Here is a 21,791-nt window from a genome sequence, read left to right as displayed (position 1 = left end):
GGATAATCCTTCCGAGGGCTTCTGCATCTCCCTGTGGGAAGTGCAGGCAGGCTGGAGCAGGAACACACATCCAGCAGTGCTTCTGGGGAGTTTTACCTTTGGCCGCTCCTCCAAAGCCTGCAGCTGGGTTGCCACCTTGTGGAGTCTGGGCTCTTGCAGTTTCTGTGTTACATTCCTTTTGCCTCCTCCTGGATTTTATGCCCTTTTTATCTCGGAATTTTTTTGCTTTTTCTGGCTTTTGTCCCTTGCTCTGAGCAAGGGGTTGCCTAATCTTTCCTACCTGGGGTGAGGTGCATCCCATCCGATTTAAAATACTGGTTTGAGCATCCCTTGTTCTCTGTTTTTTGCCTCCATGCACAGAATCCTTGAGTTCTCTATTTTTTGCCTCCATGCACAGAATCCTTGAGTGCTTTAGCTCCATTTTCCAAGTCCCTCTTCCCCCCTTCCTTTTTGGGTAGGCAGCACCCTGAAAGGGCACCTTGTTACCTTTGGGACATTTGCAAAGCTGCAGGAGTGGGAACCTAATGCCACCTTTTGTGCTGATGCTGCTCTGTCTCTCTCCAGGGGAGCCTTGCCTTGGGGACAAGTCCATCTTCTGCCAGATGGAGGTCCTGGCTCGCTACTGCTCCATCCCTGGATACAACAAGCTCTGCTGTGAATCCTGTGGCAAGAAAGCCTCCTCCACCACGGGCTCACCCCCTGTCACCGGCCCCAGTGATCCCCCGGGGACCACCAATCCCAGCCCCGCTCCGGCGCTCTCCCTGTACCCCACCCCACGTGGGGACCCCACTCCAGCCCCTGGGGTATCCAGCAGTGGTGCTTTTCCTGGGGGGCTGCCAGCCCCCAGTGAGCCAAGTAGGGGTCAAGCAGCCAGGTAACCCACTTGGGACCACCTCACTGTGTGGCAGGGGAAGCCTTTCTCCCTCCTTCCCTTCCTTTCTCCACACTCTTTTTCCTCTCCCTCTCCACTTCCACCAATGGTTTTCACAGGTGCCACTGCCAGGTTTGGAAATGACCTGGCTCCACACCCAGAAATTCCCAGGGGAAACTATTTATTTCTCATGATCCCCCTTACCCTCCCAGCCATGGCATGGTGGGTTTTGACAGTGCCATGGAAAAAACAGTGAAAAGGGGCAAAAAAAGCTGTGGGTAGACAGGCTGCTTCCTCCCAAGGTGCTAAAAGGATTTGGGAGGAGAGTGGCTTTAATATTGTTTTTTCCTTCCCCTTGCTCCAAGCAGCAACATGGGATGTGCCAGAGAGGAGGGTCTTGGCAGTTCAGCTCTAGAGCAGCAATGGGAGGATACTGAGAATCTGAGGGGGCAAGGAAGTGGAAGGAGGTGGTGAGAGGAGGGGAAATATGAGGAAATCCCAAAATGCTGCTCTGGGTTGTCCATGTTGGGGTAGATATTTTGTGAAAAATGTCTGGGAGAAGGTGAAGTGTGAAAATCATAGAGCAGCTTCTGTCCTGGAGGCAGGAGATGGTCCAGGAAATTCCAATGTGAGCAATAAGAACCAGATCAAAGACTAAAAGTTGGTGTAAAAAATGCCTGTCACCTGAGTGTGACTTTTGTAGCCAATACTGCTCTTGGCCAGCCTTGAGCTGGTGCCCATGCCCAGCCTGCCTAGGACCACCAGCCTCATCCCTGCACCCTTGTACCCAATGCCTGTGGGGCATCAACACCTGGAGGGAAATGGTGGTGACCTGGGAAGCAGGGAGTGGATCTTAGGGGCAGTTACAAAGAGAGGAGAGAGGAAGGTTCATCTGCATCTCTTGTTGTGTGGGAAGGAGTGGAAGGGGGTGATTAATGCCATTAAAAATTATTGTGCCAAGTACTAAACGTATGCACAGCACTTTAGGAGCCTCAGGCTGGGCACACCTTGCCAGGTGTCAGGCCAGCTCTGGGCACAGGGTCTGTCTGGAGGAGTTAGTCCTCAAAACCTCCCCAAAAATGTGTCCTGAGGGGGCTGCCAGGGTTTTGGTGCTTAGGGCTGTGCAGCCTCCCGGGCGAGGGCATCTGGCACCTCCAGGTGCAGTGGTGGAGGCAGGTGGGTGTCTGTGGGGATGAATGAGAGATGCCAGTAGGGAGGAGGTTTTGGGGACAGAGAGGTGGAGTCTGAGGAAGGCAAGGCTTGGCAGAGAGACCAGTTTGGCATTGCAAAGTGAGATGTCTTGGGAATATGTGCATGGGGTGGGTGCATCCTCTGGCCTGGATGGTGCTGCTTCCCTGGTATCCGAGGAGCAGGGTGGGGCATCCCTGAGGACAAGTGTGTATAAGCTCTTCAGGTGTCTGGGGCTTGCTGGTCAGGTGGCCTGGAGTGACTTTCCTGGTCTGGCATGGATTGCAGCAGGGAAGAGGTCAAGGTATAAGCTTGGTTAAAATGGATGGAGACCCCTCTGCATTCCTGATTGGACACTGCGGTGCTCCCCCAGAGGTTCCCAACAGCACAGAGGGCTGAAGAGATGTAAAGAGAGTGGCTTGTTCACCCTCCTGCCTCTGGATGGCTGCCAAGTCACAGCTGGACGTGCATTTATCTAACTGCTCTTAAAGAACCTGAGGCTGGAGGTCCCCTGGTCCTGGGTGCTGCCCTTTGGCATTAGGTGGGCATCCCAAAAGCCCCCTATCTGTCTGAGCCAAGAAACTGGAACACCTCATGGGAGTGGGCATGTGGAGGGTGCCTGTGGGGTGCCCAGGTCTGAGTCATTCAGGTATTGGTACCCACAGGACCACCCGGATGCTGTGGGTGTGCCAGGCTGGGATTCATCCCTCGGACTGCTGCCACCACAGCCGTGCCCCTTGCCAGCCTCCCCACTGCCCTCCACGGGAGTGCCAGCTTTTATTTATTGTGCCAAAGATAACACTTGGTTTACTCTTCAAGCAGCATAAGAAAAAGACCTTCTCCCCTCCCTCAAAAATGGGCTGTGATGTCCTTCCTCCCAAATTCCCAGCTGCACCCACTCCCTTCAGTGCAGGCATTGGTGCTTTATTTCATTAGGAATATTTGCAGTGGTTCCTCGCTGTACCTTGGAGCAGAGCTGTGGCTCAGGACTGACCCAGCCCCCTCCCCTGACCCAGCACGGGGGGCTGTGCTGCTGGTGCTAACCCTGACCTCGAGCTGAGAGGGGGGGCAGATTTAAAGCAGGGTGTGATAACCCCCCCTGCTGCTCTGGGGTGGTGATGCTGCAGGGCTGGCACCCAGCATGGTGGGTATTTCATGGAATCCTGGAATGGCTGGGGTTGGAAGAGACCTTAAAGCCCATCTCATTCCAAGCCCCTGCCATGGGCAGGGACACCTTCTACTAGACCAGGTTACTCCAAGCCCCGTCCAAACTGGCCCTAAACACTTCCAGGGATGGGAAATTTATTCCAGCTGAGGACAGGCTGAGCTTGGGTCGCTCTGGCCACACAGGGATTTGATCCTGTCTCCAGGAGGAGAGGATGATTCTGGTCCTCTGCATCCCTGTGGACCTGACAGGACCATCGAGTCATTCCTGTGCTGTAACCTTGTCCAGTGTTACCATGATGTATAAAGTTTTGTACATACGAGATTCAGAGCTTTTTAACTTTTAATATTTATTAATTTTGTTGGGTTCCTTTTTTTTTTGAACTCTAACATAATGTAAAAAAAAATAAATCCACATAAAAATCTCTTGCTGTTAATTTATTTGTGGGGTGGGTGGGGGGAGAGGGAAATATGAGCATGACCTGTTTGTGGTTGTTGAAATGAACATGAATTCATGTTATTTCAACCCAGTCCCTCCGCTTTAGCAGCCAGAATTTCACATTGCTGGTTTGAGCAGGAGAAAAACCCCTATGTATAGAATCATAGAATGATGGAATGGATTGGGTTGGAAAAGATGTCCGAGATCATCCAGTCCAACCCTTGGTCCAACTCCAGTCCCTTTACCAGATCATGGCACTCAGTGCCATGGCCAAGCTCAGGTTAAAAACCTCCATGGATGGGAAATCCACCCCCTCTCTGGGCAGCCCATTCCAATGCCTGAGCACTCTCTCTGCAAAGAATTTTTTTCTGCTCTCCAACTTCCCCTGGCAGAGCTTGAGCCCATCATGCCCCCTTGTCCTATTGCTGAGTGCCTGGGAGAAGAGACCAACCCCCACCTGGCCAGAACTTCCCTTCAGGCAGTTCCAGACAGTGCTGAGGTCACCTCTGAGCCTCCTCTTCTCCAGGCTAAACACCCCCAGCTCCCTCAGCCTCTCCCCACAGCACTTGTGTTCCAGTCCCTTCTCCAGCCTCGTTGCTCTTCTCTGGCCCTGCTCCAGCCCCTCAATCTCTTGCCTCAACTGAGGGGCCCAGAACTGAACACAACACTCAAGGTGTGGCCTCCCCAAGGCAGAGTCCAGGGGAAGGGTCACTGCCCTGGGCCTGCTGGCCACGCTGGTTTTGATCCAGGCCAGGATCCCATTGGCCTTCTTGGTCACCTGGGCACACTGTTGGCTCCTGTTGAGCTTCCTGTTAGATGAGACAGGACTCAGCCCTGCAGGGTTGTTATGGGCAGGGAGGGTCTGCCCCGGGCGGACACGGGGGCAAAAGGAGATCCCAGAGCAAACACAACAGGGGTGCAGCCCTTGGTGTGTCTCCCTTGCTGTGCCTGGTGCCAACACTCATGGATGCAGCAGTGACCCCCCCCCCCCCTCTGCAGGGACTCCATACCCTGTGATGGTCATTTTTGGGAGCCAGGGGGTTACCTTACCTGATCCTTCCTGCATGGGTGGCAGTGCCCACCAGGCAGATGACAGTGTCCCTCTAAAGTAAACAATAAATACCATGGAGGAATAAGGACACCATGCATCAGACCAATGTGATCAAGTGAATGCCATTTATTACACAATGCACATGGTTTATATGGGGTTAAGGCTAAGTTCAATTGGCTAAATTGAACCTCACTCCATCTAACTGCAGATTCTAGTTGGTTATAATCCGTATCTCACAAGTCCAGTGTTTTGGTGAACTCCTCCTGACTGTTTACAGGAACATCTCTGGTATCCTGTGGGAAACCTGAGGAGTTCTCATGAGAAACTTCTGGGGAGTTGCTGAGAACTCCCAGAGAGTGATTTCTCCTTTAATGGTCTGCAGCAGCTGTGGCCTTGATTATTCTTAGCTCTTTTCAGTCTCAAAGGGTCTATATAGATCTGAATTGCTCACCTTTGATTTTTCTGTACCAACATCCCTCCTCCTGCAGTGCCCCACGCTGACCAATTCCCCGCCCCACCAGCTTCCCTGGGCTGGGAGTGGTGACTTGGCATGTCACCAGTGTGCCCATCCCGATGCCCACAGCACCTAACAGAGCAAGGAACATGCCAGGAATTAGGATTAGGTTCCCTGTACCTGCTCCTCTGGGGACATCCTTGACACCTCCACTTCGACCCCTGAGCAACCTTGGGACCTGCAGTGCAGGCAGAAGCAAGGTGAGGTTTTGGTGCTGGTACCTGGGGCTGGGAGCTGCAGTAGGAAGGCAGAGCAGTGTGAAAAATCCCCCCCTCAGCTTTGCCTGTGGATGTGGGTGTGGGTATAGAACTGCAAAGGAGCTGGAGCAGAGCAGTTTGTTTGCCCAGTCTTGGATCTTCCTTTGCAACTGATCCCCTGAAGGGCAGGAGGATGGTTTGGTCCAGAAAACCTTGCTGGCAGGAGCATCCCTGGCATCCATCTGCTGTCCTTGCTGACTGCTTGGAAAACTCTCTGAAATTGCTTTCCAAATCAATTCCCAGTAACACTGTGGTACAAATTGCACGTTGCTTGGGTGTTACTAACACTGCACAGGCAGCCTTTGGACTGAGCCACACTTCAAAAAAAGCAGATAAACTTGCCAGTTTTCAAGTCTTTAGGTAAGTAGTGGAACTAGGAACAGAGCAGGAATGCAGCAAAGCACAATTAAGTGTCTCTGACCTCTGCTAAAATCTTTGGCTGCCTCTACAGTGAGCAAATGTTATTTACCTTCCCAGAACCTCAGACTCTCCTGCTAACCTGACTTGAGATCAGAAAAAAATTCTTTGCAGAGAGAGTGCTCAGGCATTGGAATGGGCTGCCCAGAGAGGGGGTGGATTCCCCATCCCTGGAGGTTTTTAAAGTGAGATTGGCCGTGGCACTGAGTGCCATGATCTGGTAAAGGGACTGGAGTTGGACCAAGGGTTGGACTTGATGATCTCAGAGGTCTTCTCCAACCCAATCAAATCTATAATTCTATGAATGAACCCTGAGGGCATGGCTGAGAGGGGACACTTGAGTGGTCACCAGTGCCACTTTATTGAGGACTGTGCGGGCAAACTGGTGGCACTTGCATGGAGGGAAGGATGGGCTGGGAGATGAGAGCAGTGTGGCTTTGTTGTTGGGGAGTGTGGAAGCTGCTGTAAAGCCACACTCATGGAAAATGGTGCTTCCTTAGGAAACTTAATGGCTGTTGTGGTAGTGATTGATGCTGCTGTCAGCCCTCAAATAATGCTTTATTTTCCTCTTTCCTACTTTACTCCCTTCTGAAGTCTTCTGCAGACCTCTGGTGCTCACAGTGGGATCACTACATCTTTTTTTGGCAGAAAGTTACTCACTCCTTCCTCTTGTATTTTCAATGGCCCCTCTTAAAAGGTTAAACCCAAATCCTACCAGGTCACTCCTTAAAACAAAGTCACACTGGATTCCTCTGGATCTTTGCAGTGCCTGCTTTTTCAAGTGCTTTGAAAACCCTGCTTGATTTTTACCATGGAAAAGCTCTTCCACCTGTATATTGCCAAGTGGTTGGATGCTTCCCTCTCACACAGCATCACTAAGACTCATTGCAACTTCAGGATTTTAGGGAAGGAGGCCTTTTTTTGCTTTAAAAGGGATAGGAGAGACTTGAAGGCTTGTAAGCTGGAGTGGTTGTGGCCAGTGGATTTCTTGCTGGGATGGCCAAGGCCAAGTTGGACAGGGCTTGGAGAACCTGGTGTGGTGGAGGGTATCCTGACCATGGCAGGGGGTTGGAAGGAGATGAGCATAAAGGTCCTTTTCAAACCAAACCATTCTGGGATTCTGTGATTCTACGAGATGGGTCAGAGCAGATGCTTGTCCACATGTCACCCTTGGTACCCCAGTTCCACATGGGAGTTGGGACTCTGGCTGTGTCTCCAAACACCTTCTGCACTGCTAATGCCTATTTTCCTATAACAAGGAAAATACAACTTCTGGCTGGGATGAAGTGGGTGGAACAGTTTTCTAGGAAAACTTCAGCTTTTTTTTTTCCCAGGGGTTTTGGCCCTGCTGTGCTGGGTGGTTTTATCCCAGTCCTGGAGACTTGCTGGCTCAGTTCCCAGGCTCCCTACCTGACTCACCAGACCTGGCCCTGAGCTTTTCCCCCGGCTTTTCCTGCAGGGATAACCTCATGGCACAGCTGCTGTGGTTTGCCCAGCTGTGTCCCATTGCAGCTTCACAGCTTTTTCCCTCCATCCCTCATTGCTGGGCAGGTTAGAAAAGCAACCCTGAGAGGTGTTCCTCCTTGGATGCTCTGCTGCTTATCCATAGTCTGTTCCAGAGTGATTCCAGTATGCTGTGGCTCCCAGATAATTGTCCCTGTGCATGTCCCAGGCTCTCAGGAAAGCCTTGCAGGTATGTTGGTGTGATGTACGTGGCCCAAGGCTCTGCAGCAGAGGTTTGGGATGTGCAACTGCAGCCCCCACCTGAGATTTGCTACTGCCACAATTCAGTGCTGGGATTCACACCAGTGCTTTGGTGAGTTGCACATCACTTCTTTTGTTCATTTTTCATGGAGTCTGGGAAGTCACTGAGGCCCAGCAGTGGGAAAATACAATCTTTTTATTGCAAGCTGCCTAGGAAGGAGAGAGCAGTGGCTGATCAGAGTTCTGCCCCAGCACTTTAGGCCTGGTTCCCAGGGAGAGCTGGTCCCTGCCCATGGTCTATCACAGACTATTCTGAGTTGGAAGGGACCCAGAAAGATCATCAAGTCCAGCTCTTAAGTCAATGCCCCACACAGGGGATTGAACCCATGACCTTGGCATTATTACAAACAAGTTTTAACCAACTGAGCTCATCTCAGGGCATTCCCCTTACTTTTGTGCACACTTTCTCAGGTTAGGGGGTTTTTTTTCAGCTGGAATAGATAAGCAGATAATGTTTTATTGCCCCATTTGGTGAGTGGTGTCCATATGTTTTCCTGAAGGCTGTACGAGATATCCCAGGAATAGAGTGACTTGCAGGGGAAAAGCAAAGATGGGAAATGGCCTGTGATGGCAAGCCTGGAGGCCAGGAGAGGGTGGTATCCCCCACCAGAACCCAGCACAGAGCAGTGAGGGGCTGGCAGGGGTCAGCGTTGATCCATTAGAAAGGTCCCACGACCTTGTGTGCTGATTGTGGGACACCCCTGGGGGGCTGGAGCGGGGCGAGGGGGGGCTTTGTGCTGACATCTCCATTAGATTGGGCTGCGGCCGCTGGAGGTCACTGCAGATCCGCAGCTCCCCAGGCAAAGGCGCTCGAGGAGAGGCGGTAAGAGCCCTGCTCTGGACTGTTCTGCCTCTTACCCCTCACAGGGTCCCCGGGAGCTGAGTGGTGGCTGTGCTGAGGGATCTCTGCCAGGAATCAGATCATAGAATGGATTGGGTTGGAAAAGACCTCCAAGATCATCAAGTCCAACCCTTGGTCCAACTCCAGTCCCTTTACCAGATCATGGCACTCGGCGCCATGGCCAATCTCAGGTTAAAAACCTCCAGGGATGGGGAATCCACCCCCTCTCTGGGCAGCCCATTCCAATCCCTGAGGACTCTCTCTGCAAAGTTTTTTCTGCTCTCCAACTTCAATTTCCCCTGGCAGAGCTTGAGCCCATCGTGCCCCCTTGTCCTATTGCTGAGTGCCTGGGAGAAGAGACCAAGCCCCATCTGGCCAGAACTTCCCTTCAGGCAGTTCCAGACAGTGCCGAGGTCACCTCTGAGCCTCCTCTTCTCCAGGCTAAACACCCCCAGCTCTCTCAGCCTCTCCCCACAGCACTTGTGCTCCAGTCCCTTCACCAGCCTCGTTGCTTGCAGGAGGGTTTCTTGGGCTCTGAGAAACTCATGTTTTTTGCAAAATAAGGCTGTTTTTCCCAAGGACCAGCTCAGCTTCCAGGAAGGCCTTCCCCATTATGGGGAAGAGTCCAGGAGAGGGAAATCTCTGTCTCTGGGGTGTGAGGGCAAGTTTGGCTCCTCCAGCCCCAAGCAAGGGATGCCACTGGCTGTTCTGTAGCAGTTCCTCTTGTGGTCTCTTATTGCATTGTTTTTCTAATTAAAAGGTCATTGTGGAGGAGTTTGGCATAGCCCTTGACAGCTCATGTTGGGTCCACAGAGAACAAGGGTGTGTGGTGGGAGATGGGGCAGTTCTCCAGTCCTAAAATGCTCTGACTCCCCTATTCTTTCTCTGCAGTCAGCAGGAGTTTGCAGACCTTGGAATTGGTTTGGTGCAGGGCAAATTCCCTCCCGGGCACGGTGCCACGCCTGCCTTTTCGAGTGGTGCTGCTCTGGCTCCCAGCAGACTTGGAAACTGTGAAGATGTCTCTGTGGGACAAGGTGACAGCAAGATGGTCAGGAGGCTCTGCCGGTGGTGGACAGACTCTTCATCCCAGACCAGCACAGCCACCATCTCCTGATGGTCTGTGGGTGGTGCTTCCACTGTCATCATGAACTTGCAGTGTCCTTCCCTCATCCCTACCAGTTTCAGCCCACTCTGCTCAGTAATTGTACAACCATTAATTCCCACCTCTTCCCAAGAAATCCTCTTTTATCTCAAGCACATCATGATGTTTCTACAGTATCTGACAGTACCCAAGGACTACCTGTATGGGACCTGCTCCTCTCTCAGCTGCAGACACATGAGCACTGGGCTGCTGGAAAACCTCAGCATGGTGTCAAAGTGAATTGAGGTCTCCACCTCTGTCTGGCTCCTCAGGGTGGCCTGGAGGAAAGGGGAGTCTAGTTCTGCCTGGAAATCCATGGCAAGGCTTCCCCTGTGAGAGAGAAGCACATGAGCCTGGTCACCAAACAATGGCTCTGCACTGGGCACCACACACTGGCACCAAACAACTCCATCAGAACCTTAATTTGAGGTCTGGACATAGAAAAGTGTAACCAGGGCCCACCAGAGCCCTGTCCAACATGCCCACAGGAGAAGAGCAGGGGCTGTGGAATGCCACCATTGTGGTGGGTGTTGAGCCCCCCAGGTACCCCCATCCCCACAGCCAAGCAGTTCCCCACCCGCTGACCTCGTGTTCATGCTGGTTTTCAGCTCCTGCTCCCAAATGCTCACGTCCATGTCAGCTGAAATATCAAGCCCCAGCCCACCCTGGAGTTTGATGGTCACTTGGAGGCCAGACTGCAGTGGAATGACCTGGGAGATGGAGAAGGCAAAGGTTGCTGTGACTGGGCATTGCTCTTGGATGAGTGGCTGATACTGGCAGGGACTTGTGGCTGCTGGGACCGTTTATCCCAAACCTGCTGCAGGGTTTGCAAGGGAGGGACTTCAGCCAAGCCACCTATGTCCCAAGGCATAGCCAGCCATCCTGCTGTCTGCCAACACCAAGGCACATCCAGCAGTGCCACCTTGCTCTTAGATCTGTATCCATGGTGAGTAACATCCACCGGCTCATTTTATGGAATTCACTAGGACTTGGCATGGAGGCAGGTCACTGCTTCCCCCCACCCAGTACCTGGTGATGGTCCATCAGCAGGAGGTTCCCTTTGACTACACTTGTGGGCTCTCCACTGCTCAAGAGGACTTTGGCCATTAAGTCTGTGTATCCCTGGAAGAAGACGATCGGCCGCAACTGGACATCAAAGAACATGACAGACATCCCAGCCATGAGCTCCGGCTCCTCTTCCCCATCCGAGATGTTTTCTCCCATCATTGACTCCATCCCTTGTGCTTCAATGGTCACCTAGAACACAGAAGTGGACTTGGGCAGCTGGCACAGAGCAAAGCTGGAGAGTGCTTTGTGTTCTGCAACAGTCTTTGAATCACTCTGCTTGTCCAACCCTTGGGTGGGTACCCTTTGGATGAGAAGGTCAGTGGAATGGGTTGGGTGAGGCATCCCAACCTGAGTGCCCTGAGGTATCAGTATCACATCCTCTGTTTTTTGGGGGAGCAAGGGACTCCCTTCTCCAGAGCAGGCATGTCTGGCTTCACACTGGTGATTTGGGTATGAGTTCACCTGTTTCTGAGGATCTTTGCACACTGAGTGCAGAGGTGAGGTCAGGCACCCTAAGGGGGGTAGGAGGGGACACAGGGTTGGTGCTGTCACCCCCAGCCATTCTTCCAGCAGTGCACCTGAGCTGCCTGGAGCCGCTGGCCATGGCTGAGCAGCGAGAACTCAGAGATGCTCTTCCTCAGGAATCCTCCCTCCAAAAACAGCAGGTCCAGCCCGAAGGTGGAAAGCAGGTCCTGGGTGACTGAAAGGCAGAGAGATGTCTCTAAGGATTCCTGGACAGTGCCTGGCACACCTGGTCTAGTGCAAGGTGTCCCTGCCCATGGCAGAGGGGTTGGAACTAGATGAGCTTTAAGGTCCCTTTCAACCCAAACCATTCTGTGATTCTACGATCTCTTTTTGCATGTGAGTCACTGAGTGGGGTGAACCTTAAATGCTCTGAGAACAGCAGCAGGGATGAAGGCTGACAAGGAAATACAGAGGCTGTAGGTGGCATAAGCAAGGCTGGGATCCCAGTGAATGCATCTCCTGCACCCAGTGTCACCAAGTCAGTGCTCAGCAGGACAGGGTGGTTTCTTGGTAAAGCTCCTCTAGAAAAGTTGGAGGAATTGGGAGGTCACTAAAAGCAGGATGCTGATGGCTCCTTGGTAATTTGTAAGCCTCTCCAACAGAGTGTATGGCTGGTATATAGGGATGGATCTCCTGTGTTGGCCATTCAAGTTACATGATGCAGAGGGAAAGACACTGCACCTTCTCCTCCCATTCTTGCAACACTTGAAGGATTTAGAATTACAAGGTTGTTTTTTTATTTCCCAGCTGTTGGCAATTCCACCTTCACTGACCCCCTACAAAGCCACACTGAGCCTATTTGCAGAGGGACAGAAATCAGAGCTGACATGTGAAGAATTAAGCAGATATTTAGCAAGTGTTGCTTGTTGCAGTCTCTCTGAAGTTTGATTTTTTTTAATCTCAGTACAAGGATTGTCCTCTTTGAAGAGCTTATTCAAAATACCAAAGGAACTGAGGAATGGAGTGAAACATCTTGACTCAGGAAAAGCACAGAAACTCCCACCTACTATTGGTTTTAGCTCCAGCCGAAGCTCCTATCTAAAATTAGCAGGATTTGGGAGAAGTATGTGGTACAGCCCAGCCCTCCTACTGTAGGGGTGTTAGAGAAGGGTGTGCACAGATCTCAGGTGGTGCAACCAACTGGTGCTGGGGGACATGCTCAGAAACCTCAGAGATTTTGGGGCATTCTATAGAGTTTAAGCCTTTTCTGGAAGCTGCCTTTCCCTACCAGCCCCTCCCTTGCCCAGTGTGGGGACCATGGGATCAATGTGCTCTGTGTTGTCACCTGTCAGAGGTCCTGAGAAAGAAGAGGAGATGCCAGCTTTTGAGAAGAAGTTGTAATTATTTATCTGTGGGTCTCTCATGATGTCTTTCATTATCTTCCTGGAAACGAGAGGGAAAGAATATGTCAGCACTGGGAGGGAAGGAAGGGAAAATGCCAGTGGTCATTACAAGGCCGTGCAAAGAAGGAAATACAAATTTCCAAGGTATTTCTTTGGGCTGCTGACTGCCCAGAGCAAAGAATGAAGTGAGCAGACATGGGCTACCCTGGAATTTCCCTCTGGTTTATTAGTATAAACCAATCACATATTATTGTGCAGCTTTTGCTTAGCTCTGTAAAAATAAGAGTGCTTGGTTCATTTTGTGCAGATAGAAAGATTCATGCAGAGCACCCTGATACACCAAGACACAAATTGTGCACTGGCCTGGGAGCCAGAGCTTTGGCCTCCAAGGACTCTGCTGAAGCCACGAGCCTGGAACCTGCTGCCATGGGGCAGGAGGAGGAGGGATGTTGGGTTTTGGCTGGCTGGGTGGCATCTGCATCTCTCTTTTTCCTCCTGGAATTTCCATGCCAGCTCCAAGAAGGGGTGCTGGCACATTGAAAGGGCATTCTGGTCAAAAACTACAGATGGAGAGTGGAGGAGAAGGAGTGAAATAGTGATGTAGAGCAGGGGGAAAGACACAGCCTTCCCCTCCAAACTCACCTTGCTGGGTGGTGGTGGGCATGCAGGCTGTCCTGGACCTTCAGCAGCAGCAATGTTGCCATCTCTGTCTCCATCTCGTTGGTGGCCAGCAGGATGTTGATGACATCCATGGGTGAGGGGTGGTTGTCCAGGAGGATTTCTGCAGCAGCCAGGCGACAGGTTTTCTCATAGCTCTTCCTCTTCTCGTGGAAAATCCTCCTCATTGCTCTTTTCACCTGATGAAGGAAGAAAATTAAAACGGTGGGGATGTGCAAGTGCATCCCAGCAGCTTGGCTTTGAGTGGCAAGAGGACACCAAACCTCAGGAGCTTTGTTTCCTACCTTGGGGGAGATGTGCTGAGCAGGGAAGCGCCGCAGGGCAGAGATGGCTGTGGTGGTGACAGCAGCAGGACCCTCCTCAGCATGGCCCAGGAGGGTGGGGATGGTTTCAGGGAGCACTGCATTCCCCAGGGCCAGCAGGTAAATGACTGCCTCAGACTCCTCCTTGGCACCTGTCAGCCCCCTGAGGATGATTTCCACCCCACGCTCCACCTCCTGCTCCGGGTTTGCAGGAGAGCAGAAGGGGAGGAGTGTGAGGTGAGGGACAGGAGACATTCTGGGCACCCCTGGAGTTGGGGTGGGGTCTGAAAAAGCCAAGCACGAGGGTTTGCAGAGGACCCACCTGTAGCCCACACAGCTTCTGTTGGCACAGCTTGCCCACCAGAGAGCCCACGGCAACTATCCCTGTCTCCCAGATCTCAGGGGCCAGCTGCTTCCCAACCAGCTTGTCCTGGGCATCAGGAAAGGGGTATTATTATGCAGGGAAAAAAGGGGTGGAAAAGAGAGGAGGAGTATATTTTACCTCTTATCTCAGACTGTTTATTACAAAAGAAAGGAAAACCTTGTTCTTAACCTGCCTTGAAGGAGGCCATGCATAGTTTGATTGGATAAACCACTGATTTTTCACAATGGTTTTTAATTAAGCTTTTTATTATGTGTATCTTGATATAAAACATTCTCTGCTGAAAGCTTTTCCTCTGAGGAGCATCAGCTGTTGTCCCATGAAACACACATAAAATAATGCCAAAAGTAGGAAGATTTATTTCTACAGAAACATATTTCCCTTTTACAGGAAAACATGCTTGCTGTTCCCTCCTGCATGAAATGAGGATCCATCCCAGATGCAGGACCCCTGGGGATGTAGAGAGATGTCCATACTCACCAAGACCAGGCGGAGAAGCTCTGCTGAAGGCCGGGGAGAGAAAGCTGCTGCATAGAGAAACTTCTCCAGGAGGGACTTGGGCTCCTTGCTGAAATCCAGGAAGTCTGAGAGAGCTGCCAAGGAAGCCACTGACTGTGCAGCCACCGCTGCCTCCACGATGAAGAGGCTGGAGCAAGAGGAGGTCATCAGTGGCACGACCCACAAAAACCATTCAGTGTTTGTGCAGAAGGGGCATTAAGGGAAAGCAGAGCACATTGGCACTACAGCTGCCTGGAGCAGGGATGGGGCATTGAGCAGCACTAAATGACCCCAGTTGTCTCAGGCAGGAATGATGACTCTTCATGGCAGGGTTCTGCACACACAGAATTTTAGCAGGAAAGCTCTGGGGAGTCTCACCGCATCTCCTCGGGTGCTCTCCTCAGCAGCTCCAGAATGTCTCTCTTCTTGGCACTGCGCAGCATCTGGATGAACCTCTGGAACTGCCAGGTCGTGGCCACCTTGGCAGGGTCTGTTTTGATTCCCTGTCTGTCAAAAGCCTTCAGGAAGGCTCTCAGCTGCAAAGATGATGTTTGTCAGGTTGGATTTAGCCTCTTTTGCCTTGTTACACTCCGGAATGTTTCACTCGGGAAATATTTAGGAGTGGGAAGGGCTCAGGGGGCTCATGGTTCAGCCCATGATGCTGAAGCCAAAGTCCCCACATTTGTGGTGAGTTCCAGGAAAAGGGTAGGAGAAACTGTGAGCATCATGTTGTTGCAATTCCAGGTTTCCCTGGTGGAAAGTCTGGAGGATTTGGAGAGGCAGAAATAACACCTTGTTTGTCCTCTCCAGCCTGATCTGCAGTGGGAATATTTCCTGGCCTCAGAGCTGTGATGAGTTTAACCCAACTGTGTCTGCTCCCAGGGCCACATCCTGTCCCTCTAAAAGCACCACTGTGGTTTAACACCAAATCCTACATGTGTTCAGTTTTGGGGCAGAGCACGTGGTGAATTTTGGGGGGCAGTAGTGTCACTGACCGATGGGCAGTGGGTGCAGACCCTCCTGAAGGGCAAGCTGGCCATGCCAAGGTGCTGGTGCTGTCCCTCGGTGCCAGCCAGCACATCCTCAAGGCTTTGTCCAGACACCTCTGCTGGGCCAGGCATTGGAGGAGACAGTAGCTGGAGCTGCTGCCTGTGAAGGGAGAAGAAGCCACTAGGAAGTGCTCTGTGATTTACACCCTCTGAGGCTCATGGTTGGGTTCATCACTTACCTTGAACTGATCTTGATGCCGGAGCTGGACCTCAGGGCTGGAGCCACCACATGGGTTTCCTCTGCCAGGGCTGACTGCAGGAGGTTGTCTTTCACCACATACTGGCTTCTGCTGGTAGGCTGCCACTGGACTCCAAAAACCTTAAAAAAGGAAAAACAAGGGGAAAAAATGCAACCTTTACTTTCTGCCCCTCTCCCCAGGAGATTTCTCTCCTCTCTATCGGGAGTTCAGTCCAGAATGTCACATGCAGAATGTAGGAAAGGAAAATCCAGAGAAGTAAGATTCTTCCCAGATGTGGGAGAAGGCAGCACCAGGTGAGGACAAGGGGATGCTCGTGCCTGTGCCTCATGTGGGGAGACAGACTGGTGACACCACATGGGTTTTCATTACAGAGTGGTGTCACCCGGGCTCAGCCACAGCAGAGGGAGCAGGGGATGCTCCTTCCTGGTATGGGTGATGCCTGGAGACTGCAAACTGGGAATAAATGCCTCCCAAAGCACTGCATTTCCTCCAAGTCCATTTGACAGCATCAGCTGCATGGTGTGGGAAGAGGAATGGCCCTCAATGCCCTGGGGAGCATCAGCAAGGACACTCTCTAAGCAAAAGGGAAAGCAACAGCAATTTCCACCAAGCCCATGCCAAAAAATGCTCAACTTCCTTGCTGTGCTGTGCGGTGACCTTGGGGAAGCTCTCTGGATTTTTTCCTTCTGAAAGAAATGACACACTTGTTGACTTCACCTCTGCCTTGAGAGTCCTGGGAGATGTTACTAGAGCAGCTGGACCTGCAGATGGCAGGGTCTGAGGAAGGGAAGAGCTGGACTGTGTGCAGGTGGTGGTTTTAGACAGCAAATGGCATTAGTGATGATGATATCATTATATGACTGTTGGGCATGGAGATTCCAGCCAAGGCCTGTGGGCTCTCTGTGGTGATGTCCATTTTTATAATGAATTCAGTAGAATTTATGTACTTTTAAAAACCCTTCAATGTTGGTCATGGCAGCTGTATCTGCAATAAGACCCACAGAACTTAATCTATTTATGTCAGGGCTGAACACAGGCTACTGCTTTAAACTGACCAAACAGAGATCTGTGGTCCTCTCAACCTAATCTCCAATGCAATGAGCCTGATGTCCAGAAAACATCCCTTGGGGATGGCCCTGATTTATTTGACCTGAGCCCACCACGGCAAGAACAATAGACTTGCTTTGTTCACAGAGGTAAATCCAGAGTTCTGCTTTGCACAGCTGAGGAGATCTTTGGTCTTGGTGATGGAATGGTTGGACACGGTGTAGGTAACTTGGCAGCTCCCAGAGGTGTCCTCCTGAAACACAGAGGTGAGTGTCCATGAGTGGTAAGCCTTGGTAACTCTGAATAAAACAATCTGTGTAGAGGACAGACACACAGACAGCCTAATAAATAGAAAAATAGTCAAAAAGCTGGAAAGTGGGATGAATTTTGGGGGATTTGGATAGTTTCAAGTCCATCTGGGCATCTTGGCAAATTCAGGCTGACACCAGCAGCAGCACCTTCATGCCTGCATTTTGGGTTCTGAGGTTATTCCTTATTGTTTATAGATCTCTCCAGCCTCAGTTGAGCTCCAGAGGGAGGGATTTCCTTGCCATTTGCTGGCTGCTGGCACAGCAAATCCCACTTGGCAGGAATGCTTGTGGAGTGTTTTCTCCACTATTCCTACTGTCCAGGAAAAAACTGTTATTTTGTAAGTGTGCCCATTCCTGAAAATCGTTTATAGACTATTTTAAGTCATCTGCCTTCCCAATAGCCATCTTTCCTGACTGCCCAGTTGGAGCAGCAAACCCTGTGCTATTTATCCTGAATTTTGCCTCCTCTACTGAAGAAACTGGGCTGGCTGTGCTCCAGGGCCAGCTCTCCTGGTCCATCACAGACCCTGGATTTTGGGTGGGATTTGGCCCCAGCTCTGCACGTACCTCCACCGTGGTGCCAGCGTGGGGCTGGAGCTGGAGCAGACTGATGATGCCTCGCTTCAGGTTGGAGATCAGGATGTTTTCTGCTTCATTCCCATAGAAAGCTCTGACCTGGAGCAGGGCAAGAGGTGGTGCCTGGCTGAGGGGACATCTCTGGGGTTCCTGCAGGCTCTCTGCTGCCAAAAAGCATCTCCCCTGCAACCTGAGCAACACACTGGAGGCACCTGAAGAGTTTTCTCAGGGAGGATTGTATCCCTCAATAGCAGGAGCTTTGTGAATGTATGCCCACAAGATTTCCCTTTCCTCCTCACCCTGATTTTCCAAAGCTTTAGAGAAGTTCAGAAAGGAGCTTATATCCCATAGTTAGGACTAAAAAACATGGGATGCTGCAGCCCCTTTGGAGCATGGGGCAATATCTGGGGTCATACCGGACCCTGTGGGAGACCAGATAGTCCAACACTGGACACTGTCCAGTTTCTTCTGCTCTGACATGAAATCAGAGGTGGAGCAGGAGTTCCTATGGGCTTCATAGCCAGGAAAATTTGGGATGTGGGCAGCAGTGCTTTGTAGAGGGCATGAATAATCCCAGGAGGTGTTCAGCTGACCTTCCCACTGTTCCAGGAGATGAACACTGGCTGCTGGAGCTCTGCCTGTGCCTCCTGGCTCAATTCAATCTCTGCAGGGGGACCTCCAGTGCCATCCTGGCTCTTCTCCTTGGCTGGCTCATGTTGGGCTTTCAGGTCACGGATCTACGACAGCAGAAGATGGCAGAGAGCAGTGACCAAGCATGTCTGCTCTAAGGCTGGCATGTATTTTACCTGCAGGTGATGGGTTTTGGTCAGAGAGGTCATTTTTCAGATGACTTGGGCTAGAAAGGGAAGGGGGCTCCACCTCCTGGGGTGTTCCCAGGAGGAGTATCCAGCTGTGATGGCTTTCCCACCCCACACACCTGCAGCTGGAGCAGCTCCTCCCCACCTTGGTCCCTCCAGAGCTGGTGCACATGGAGCAGCGCCTCAGCCCTCAGCCAGGCTCCCCCAGGGGATGGTGTGGACACATGGTCCAGCTGGACAGCCAGGCTATAGTGGTACTGATACAGGGTCCTGGGCTGGAAAGAAAGCAGCTGCAAATCCCCTATGGAAAGATGGAAATGTTGAAAGGAATCACTCACGGACCTCAGTTCCTCCACTTCTGCGCTCAGCAACCTCCAGCCCAGAGGGGACCCAGACCTGCAGGGATGCTTGAGACCTGCATCACTCTGCCTCCAGAAGTGCCAGTTTAATTCTGGTGTGGGAGTATAGTCAGTGGGAAGGGTTTCATGGGGAATTATTTGTGCCTGTGGTTTGGATATTTGGGTGTTCTCATGATGGCAGCTGATTCCTGCTTGCACTTCTAGTCCTGCCTGAGAAGTGATGGCTGGAGTGGGAGCTCTGCTTGGGGACTTCAGGACTTTCAGAAAGTGCCAGAGAAACACAATTTAATGCTGAAGTAGTTTCCTGAGCATGCCCACAGACAGGAAGGATATCTCACAGTGCCTTTTCAGCATTGTGCATCAACTGGGGCACAATTAACATTTTTAGGGGATAAGAGAGGCCATATTCTTTATATTATGTGTTCCCCCATAGAACTTATTAAAGTACTGACTTGTGATCAGGCAAAATGAAGTTGGCAGGGCAGCTTTAGGTCAAAACTCCCTGCTTTAATCTTATTTATCTGGAATCCCTTGTATTGTTTATATACCAGTTTGATTGTAGAAGGGAGTTTTGCCTTTTCCATGACAAAACCAGTCAAACCTATTTTCTAAAGTCACTTGAAATTCTCCTGCAAATCTGATGCACTTGCTGGGCTTCTGAAATGTTTTATAGCTTTGCTGCTTTTGTTTATAACAACAAAAGAAAGAAATCAATGGAAATCTAGCTCATTCCCTGAAGTCTTTTTCTGGGAGACAGACTTAAGAGGTTTTATATTTTGGCACTTTGTGCTGTTTAAACAGCTCCAGCTCTCTGGTTCCTCATCCCCCAGGGAAGACTTCAACAATCCCCAAAATTTCCCTGCCTTGGGAGATGCTCAGGCTGTTTGCAGTTTGGCAATCACTCTTCCCTCCCTAGTTGGAGACTGGGAGGATATTGTCTTATGTTGAGTCAGGGAGGATCTTTGTGCCCCTCTGGGCATCCAAACCCCATTGTACCCCTGGACCCAAATCAGCCCAAAGTCTCTTACCTTTTGCTGCATTCATGAAGGAAAAGCAAAGCAGGCAAAAGCATCCCCAAACCGCCTGTGGATTCATGGTGGGCTCTGGGAGCTGGGCGGGAGGCAGGGAGGGAAGGGGGTGGGAGAGGGACTGAACAACAAAAGTGGGCAAGATTAGCAGTGTCAGGCGATGGGGCCCGACCTTCTCCCTATCCCCGCCTTACACACCCAAAGGAAAGCAAATAATTAAACCCCTGTACCAACCCCCAGGCTTTGGAAATCAGCTGAGGTTTGCCAAAGAGTGGCATGAGGGGAGGAAAGCTGGAAAAAAGCTGCCAGAAGCAGTGTAGGGTGGAGAAGCTGCCAGTTTGCTTTGATGTGGGAGAGCAATGCTCAGAAAGCTGCTCTGTCCCTTGGTGAATCCATGTCTTCCCATCAAAAGGGAAAGGGGAAGAGACAGTAGCTTTCAAAAGAAAGGACCCAGAAGGGGGAAGGGGGAAAATGCTTTTCCATTCTTTTATTTCGAGACTGGGATTTGCAGCCCAGAGGCTCAAGTTACTTAAAGGGCCAGGCAGGAGGGGATGGGGACAGCCTGTTGGTGGGTTGTACCATGAGCACGTTATCCCTGAAAACAAGGTGGGAAAGGGTTTGGCAGGTGGGTGCTGTGCTGGTTGTGCTAAACACGCTGCCTGGAGAGGAAAGGCAAACAGAAATAGCCAGTGGAAAAAAACCCCTGCAGATAAGGAGGTCTCAAACTGAAACTGAACTTTGACATGTTGCTTATTTAGGCTTTTTTAGGCTTGGCTGCTGAGTCCTTCCAGGACTGGCACGTGGGAAGGTGACAACCTGCTTTCTCATAGGCATCTCTGGACTGCTGATTTTAACCCACTGGGAAGTCTGAGAGGTGAAACCATGGAATAGACACTTAGAAGCATTTTCCCAGTGGTCCCAAGGAAGGGAGTTTATCCACTGCTTGTGCTACCAAGGATGAGCTGTGGAGCTCCCACTGGAAAACTGGAGTGGGGAGGGAGTGTATTGCTGTCATTCTGTGATCTCAGTTCTAATCTCATCCTCATGACAGGGTAGCAGAGGGCAGGGAAAGTAGTCATGGAGCTGGAAAGTCACCTGGGATGGGATTTATCTCTAGCTTCCTATGTCAGGTCTGTAGACTAAACCCACCACCTCAGATCCTTCTAAAGGCAGTGGGAAGGATGAGGTGTCTTAGGAGGACACCATGTGCCCCTGAGCTCAGGCACTGCCTTGCTGTGCCAATAATATCCCTCTGATGGTATTTATTTCACTCCACTAGTTATGTAGGAAATTTAATACCTACCTCAGGCTTTGATGTGTCCCTTTGAAATGAATCCTGTCCTCTGACCTGCCTCTTTCTCAGTCGCTCTGTCATTTTCTCTGCCCTGAGAGAAACCTCCTGCAGGTTTGTTAGAGCTGGAGGGGAGGGCAAGAGGCAAGGGTAGTTGTAGTGCCTGTTTTCACCTGGTTTCTCTTCCTCCAAACCCAGTTTTGCTTTTGTCTGGGAGAATCTGTGAAAGAGTAAAAGCAGAAGAAAGTAATGAGAGTTATAAACTTTGTGAAGCTTTCTTCCCAAACCAATCTGGGGCTGTCATGCTCTTGGAAAGGTGCCTTATGGAACTTTGAAAACCTATGGACAGATGTATGGTCCTAAAATCAGTGCTGCTGAAATCCTGGATGCTCCTCCAGCCTCTTGTGTATCACCCAAGGGAAACTTGAACTCCCATTTCTATCCAGGCCCAACCTGCCAGTGCAAATCCTCTTCTCATAAATTAAATCAATGTAGTGTGGACAAAGATCTCCACTTCACTTTCTTATTTGCACACTGTGCTACCAATTCCCTTGGAAATGACTTGGTGGGAAGCTTTGCAGACAGAATTGGGGTGCTGAGCCCCCCACCCTTGTGCTCCAGGTGGTCCTTGCCATGCTGGTGGCAACTGGACCACCATGGGGGACTCTG

General features: G+C 51.1%; 2 protein-coding genes across 4 annotated transcripts in view; one reads left to right on the top strand and one right to left on the bottom strand.

The window, feature by feature from the left end:
- ADAMTS14 (ADAM metallopeptidase with thrombospondin type 1 motif 14) overlaps positions 1-3,625 on the top strand; it is a 37,417-nt gene extending 33,792 nt beyond the window's left edge. For all 3 annotated transcript variants that reach the window (XM_071564017.1, XM_071564016.1, XM_071564015.1), the window contains one exon: positions 565-3,625. In XM_071564017.1, the coding sequence (XP_071420118.1) occupies positions 565-878 (314 nt within the window). In that variant the 3' untranslated portion in view covers positions 879-3,625. The remainder of the gene's footprint in view (positions 1-564) is intronic.
- Positions 3,626-7,783: 4,158 nt separating this feature from the next.
- Positions 7,784-21,215, bottom strand: LOC139675623 (microsomal triglyceride transfer protein-like). Its single transcript, XM_071563542.1, has 19 exons — positions 21,135-21,215; positions 19,832-19,952; positions 18,564-18,745; positions 18,220-18,363; positions 17,618-17,725; positions 16,876-16,992; positions 15,672-15,811; positions 15,439-15,592; positions 14,822-14,979; positions 14,426-14,591; positions 13,886-13,993; positions 13,546-13,758; positions 13,226-13,440; positions 12,526-12,623; positions 11,294-11,415; positions 10,677-10,904; positions 10,233-10,357; positions 9,807-9,977; positions 7,784-9,528 (listed from the first exon to the last, which is right to left on the bottom strand). Exons 1-19 carry the CDS (start codon positions 21,204-21,206, stop codon positions 9,381-9,383), a joined length of 2,790 nt encoding a protein of 929 aa, XP_071419643.1. The 5' UTR covers positions 21,207-21,215; the 3' UTR covers positions 7,784-9,380.
- Between the last annotated feature and the right edge of the window lie 576 nt (positions 21,216-21,791).

The sequence above is a fragment of the Pithys albifrons genome, chromosome 9, assembly GCF_047495875.1.
Source record: "Pithys albifrons albifrons isolate INPA30051 chromosome 9, PitAlb_v1, whole genome shotgun sequence".
NCBI classification, from domain to species: Eukaryota; Metazoa; Chordata; class Aves; order Passeriformes; family Thamnophilidae; genus Pithys; species Pithys albifrons.
This window is presented reverse-complemented; position numbering and strand designations above follow the sequence as displayed.